Raw genomic sequence first — 6,042 nt, forward strand, 5'->3', positions numbered from 1 at the left:
ATGATTTGATTGTTGGAGCAGAATCAGATGAAGAAGCGCTTCAAGTCTGCCGCGAAGCCAAAGGGATTATGCAGGAGGCAGAAATGACGCTAAGGAAATGGACGACTAACTCAGATGGTCTGATTAACGCATTGGAGCACGAGGAACAGTCAGCAGGCAAATAACTGGCTGACCTCCACGCGACAAGTGTGAAGGCACTTGGAAACACATGGAATCCGTACACGGATACTTTCACTTTATCTTTGAGGGGCCTTCTCGAATTTATGAAAGAAAATGATGATACCAAGCGGTTCGTTCTTCAAGCTGCTTCACGGATATTCGACCCAATGGAATTTGTTGCGCCGTTCACCATTGCCATCAAGATCTTCTTCCAGAAATCGTGGACACGTGGAAACGGCTGGGATGAGCAGCTACCTCAGGATCTGTAAGAAGAATGGCATGAATGGGTGGGCCAGCTACCAGTCTTGCAGAATATTTCCATACCACGTTATCTTGGCAGTGGAACCGAATTACCCCGAGTGCTACAGGCTCACGTATTTTGCGACGCAAGCCCTTCCGCACACGGCGCAGCGCTCTACATCGTACCGAGCTGCACAGCGAGGCCCGAGTTGTTGATCACAAAAGCACGTGTGGCACCTATCAAGACAACGACACTGCCACGGCTGGAGCTTCTAGGAGCATTGACCGGAGCAAGGCTAATTAAATACGTCTCAAGTGCCCTCACCGACTTTGAGATCCACTGTACAATGCGCTCGGATTCCAGAATTACGTTGTCTTGAATAAAAGGTGACGCAATGAAGTGGAACCAATTTGTGTTGAACAGAGTGAAAGAGATCAGCGGAAAAAGCGCTCCTTATATGTGAAAGTATTGTCCAGGACAGGCGAATCCTGCTGACCTGCTAGCTGACACGTGAAGTTTCAATGGATAAGTTATTATATAACCGTACATGGCTGCATGGACCACACTGGCTAGGCCAGTCAAAAGATAGATGACCACTACAGCCCCCACAACGTCTCAGCACCGACGATAGGATAATCTGTGAAATGACTGCCGTTCACGTTGCGATCTCCAGTGCGACAGTCGACATTGATTCTCGACATTGACAGCTACAGCAAAATCGAAATGCTGCTCAGGGTCACGGCATTGATATTCAGATTCATCACACGCTGCCGATTTGAAAACAAAGCGCACACTGGTTTTCCAGTAGCAGAAGAGATCAATGAAGCAGAAAAATATTGGATGAGACATGTACAGCAGCAAGTCTTCAGCAAAGCTATAAGTTCGATTCCAACAGATACACCAGCAAAGACAACCTCTCGCACCAAAGACCTCAACCCGTTCTTGGATTCCGACAGCATCCTCCGGGTGGGCGGGCGCCTGCTGCACCTTGACGCATCTGAGGAGGTAAAACACCCAGTCATCCTCCCGCACGATCATCACTTTTCTGCATTACTGAGAATGCGAGTACACTGCGAAATACTACACGGAAGCGTGAGAGACACCCTGTCAGAGTTGCGAGAGCACTATTCCATCTGCCAGGCAAGAACATTCATGGAAGCTAATGAAAATGTTACATAGCGCTCTTCGCATGAGCCACATCACGAGCAGTGCAGCTGGAACTGGTTTCCAGTATAACCTCAGAAGCATTCCTCATGTCTTTACGACATTTTGTAGCACGAAGGCGCCTACCTCGCGTAATTTATTCAGACGACGGAAGAACATATAGGAAGGCGTCAAAAGACTTAGAGTAGCTTTTCAAGTTGCTTTCCCAAGAGCCCGTAACAGCATACTTGAGCCAGAAGAGTATCACGTGGAAGTTTATTCTTCCCAGTGCACCATGGCGGGGCGGCTGGTGGACGATGAAGCTTCCACTGGAAAAGCTCGACTTAACTTTGAAGAGCTGACGACTGTGCTCACGGAAGTGGAAGTGGTCGTGAACTCCAGGCCTCTCACCTACGTTGAGTCGGACAGCGAAGAACCTGGCGCATTAACACCAGCAGACCTCATCATAGGACGGAGACTAATAACGCCACCACAGAGCAGCAACGACTTGTCGGTGGACTGTACGTGCACGGAAGCTGTCCGACGACACGCCTACAGAAAAAGGCCTAACTGAGAACTTCTGGAAGAGGTGGACGAAATAATATCTGCTGCAACTTCGATCAGCGCACTTTTCACATGGGAGACTCTCCAACGAAATAAAGACAGGTGATATCGCTATAATCCATGCCGAGAAATTACCTCGACAAATGTGGAAACTCGCAAGGGTTCTTGAAGTCTCCAAGGGTGTTGATGGCCATGTCCGCTCTTGCAAGACACAACAACAGCAAGGAGGTATCACCCCCATACCAATATAAAAACTTTATTCGCTCGAGCTTACAGAGGCGCATATTCCCGCGACCTCACGCAAAATTGACAAAAAAGCAGTCTGTCGCATCGCGGCAGTTACAAACTAGGACGTATCCGAATCCTGCGCTCTCGCACATCATATATCCGGATGTATATCCTACGGACAAATGCAAAACATGTGAATCCAGAGCCACTCTGGAGCATATATTATGGGAATGCCGAGGGATAAATAACGATAAAGAAAACGCGGCCTCTAGCAGCAGCCTTCGCACGGGCTGGGAAGCCGCGCTGCTCAGCCCCACCCTCGAGGATCAACTATGGGCCATCCAGCGGGCCGAGTATGCCACCAGCACCCACGAACTCCTGGCCGTCACCTATGCGGGGCCTTTGGCCCTCCCCATCAACTCGCAGGGCACACAATAAAGTTCTTTCCTCCTCCTCCTCGAGCTGAACGAGTGATTTGGCGGCAGGGAGTGTGTAGAATTAATCTCAGCACAGTCTCGGATCGAAGAAGAAGAAGCGCCTCCTTCTTGGAGGATGCCCGTGCTCAGGAGCCTGTGTAGCCAGGGGCTACGTGAACGGCAAAGAATAAAAAGAGTGCCTGATGCTTTGAACCTCGCTTCTTTTCAGTAAACGGTACGTCATCTTTAACAGGGGCAAGGAATCACAGCGTATGGAAGAATTTGTTGAATTCTGTGCTTCGTGGAGCAGGAGTTCCTCGGAAGTTATGCAGTGTTTGCGCTAGAAAAACATCGGCGTCATGGTACCTGTGAGACGAAGGAGCGGTCGCCGATTACATCTTGAAAGGTAAGCAAGGTTGGCGCTTGTGCGCATTCTTGTAGCTTATGGTTCGTGTAATGAACTTTACGTAAGTAGAGCAGAGCGTTTTCTGAGCGTAGGTTGTCTATGTTGCTGTACACATTTAGGACGCAATTTCACGAAAGCTTCCTCTGATGTTACCGCGTACTTGCATTCTACTGTGAAGCATGCTACGCGCCCTGGTTGTTATGAATGACTAGGCAGACAGTTTTGAGTACGCTGAAAGTTACTGCTTGTTCAGTAGTTTCCTGGCAAGAAATTCCTCGTTATATAAACAATCCCGCAAGTACAGTACATCGTCGCTAGAATAGCAGCTTGGGCTTGTTGGTTTTCCATCCTCGTGTTTACAGCGCTAAACGTGGAAGGGACACGAGATGAGAATATGTCACCACGAGCGCTGACTTTCAACAACGTTTATTTGAAAGAAATGCGGCTTTTTGTTTATTTACATGCGAAACCATTTTCTTTAATGCGCAGAAGTGCGTGTTTCACATGACGTCCAATGACGTGTCGGCGACACGTTTGGGCAAATATATAAAGAAGACTTGCATGAAAATTTTTTGACATATTCGGTTGGAAGGCGCGCGTCTCGAGGACCTGTCAGTATTGTTTATGTTCTGGAGTGCCTCCTCGAATTGGTCTTCTATATTGCCAGGCAGATATAGGCCGATGTTACAAAACGGGGTTTCTTTTTAATCGAGACATTTCAGTCAGACGCTGGCTGTTCTTACATATATATATATATATATATATAATTTCAAAAACAGGATGTCACCTTTTGAAATCATACGTTTGGGCACTGCGTAACACATTGAGGACTGAGATGTTCTAGCAATACTTCCCGCTCAATTCTATGCCCCTCATCGCCCACCTATAACGGCCGGCTATTCCAGTACGTAAAACACGGGGAGGGGCGTCGGTCACACCGCTAGCGAAGAGCACCGCTTCGAAATAGCCGCTTAGGTTTCAGGTTGTTCTTATGTGCTCAATATTTATTTCTTAATCCAATGCCCCATGTTTTACGGCATATTTGAGTTTTGGGGAAGATTGTCCTGGTAATCTGATGTCTGCTGCTGACTTCATTCCTTCCTGAAATTTTACTTGTTACAAAATAGCACTGCAACCTCCTGAGATATAACGAAGAACCATTTGCACGACCAGACACATATTTATGTAGCTGCCTGCGTGACGTTCTTTTTGCAATTCCACATGACACTAGTAAATGACAGATTTAAGTCTTCGCAGTTCAATAATGAAAAATCATTTCTTACTGTTGAAGGCTATGCGGATTCTGCAGACATCTGCCATCCGTCATGCCTGACGACCCCAGCCCGACATCCCCACCGGTTTCTGCAGCCATCGAACTGCGTCAGGTGCCCAGCGTCAGCGGGATCCTGAGATCTTCAGCGGCACCGATAAGAAAGACTTTGAAGATTGGCTGTAATCGTATGAACGCGCCAGCAACACCAACAAACGGGACGAGCCCCTACAGCTCGGCAACGCGAACTTCTATTTATCGGGCGTGGCCAAGCTGTGGTTCAAAAACAACGAAGCCGATCTCCGCACGTGGGCTAGCTTCAAAACCGGCATCGCCGAAGTTTTCGGCCACCCTGGCATGCGCAAACTTTGCGCTGAAGAACGCCTACGAAGCCGATCCTAGCAAACAGGTGAAACGTTCGCCAGCTACATAGAAGACATCGTCGACCTCTGCTGGCGTGTCAGCCCGACGATGGCGGAGGCAGACAAGGTACGTCACATAATGAAGGGCATTTCCGACGATGCCTTTCATATGCTCCTCTCCAAGAACCCAGGCACTGTCTCGCAGGTCATTGAGCTTTGCCAGAGTTTCGACGAGCTCTGCAGACAGCGCATTCTCACGCGGCGCCCCCCTACGTCCAATGAAACCCTCGCGAGCATGACCGCGGCTCCTGAGATGGACTCCCTGCTTGGCCAGATAAAAGAGTTCGTCCATGCTGAGGTCGCTCGTCAGCTTTTGCTGCTGTCCTCAGCCACGCCACCACCTTCGCCTTTGCCGGCCAACATTCGCCAGGTCATCCAAGAGCAACTGTGCGCAGCTCTCCCTTCTTCCCGCGAGACTCCGCCTGTGCCGCCTCCAGTTGCTTTTCCCGAGGCGACTGCAACTCTGCTATGCCGAGGCTCTCGTGCGGCCACCACCTCCAAGCTTTGCGCCATCCTCATGGGTCGTGCCACTACGTCCAGCTCCTCACTTCGGTCACCCGCCGCGGTTGCTCAGTGGCTATGGTGTTAGGCTGCTGAGCACGAGGTCGCGGGATCGAATCCCGGCCACGGCGGCCGCATTTCGATGGGGGCGAAATGCGAAAACACCCGTGTACTTAGATTTAGGTGCACGTTAAAGAACCCCAGGTGGTCAAAATTTCCGGAGTCCCCCACTACGGCGTGCCTCATAATCAGAAAGTGGTTTTGGCACGTAAAACCCCATATATTATTATTATCACTTCGGTCAGCCGCGGTACAGCAGTAGACAATGGCGCACTCCTGACAACCGGTCAATCTGTTTTGCGTGTGGTGTACCTGGCCACGTTGCACGAATTTTACGTAGCCGCCCAACGTCCTACCGCCGTAGCTTCGATGCCGCACCATACGTTTCCCCATACCCGTCATCCTCCGCGTCTCAGAACCCCGGCCAGATGTCTTCCTACTCGGACTACCGCCCTCTTGTTGACCGCCGTCCGCCATCGCGTCGACGCCGGTCGCTTTCGCTGATGCACCGTCGTCCTTCTTCACCGAAACGGGAAAACTAATCGTCGCAGTTCCCGAGGCAAGAACTGCATCACCCACGAACAGACCAAGGCCCCTCCCTTCTCCGACTAATGTTATTGACGTATATGGGG

At 50.0% G+C, this 6,042-nt stretch overlaps 1 protein-coding gene across 1 annotated transcript; it reads left to right on the top strand.

The window, feature by feature from the left end:
* The first annotated feature begins 1,838 nt into the window (after positions 1–1,838).
* Positions 1,839–2,773, top strand: LOC139053048 (uncharacterized). The gene is made up of 2 exons (XM_070530182.1): positions 1,839–2,064; positions 2,634–2,773. The coding sequence occupies exons 1-2, from the start codon at positions 1,839–1,841 to the stop codon at positions 2,771–2,773; spliced, it is 366 nt and encodes a 121-aa protein (XP_070386283.1).
* The last annotated feature ends 3,269 nt before the right edge of the window (positions 2,774–6,042 follow it).

This window comes from Dermacentor albipictus, unplaced genomic scaffold (assembly GCF_038994185.2).
Source record: "Dermacentor albipictus isolate Rhodes 1998 colony unplaced genomic scaffold, USDA_Dalb.pri_finalv2 scaffold_60, whole genome shotgun sequence".
NCBI lineage: Eukaryota > Metazoa > Arthropoda > Arachnida > Ixodida > Ixodidae > Dermacentor > Dermacentor albipictus.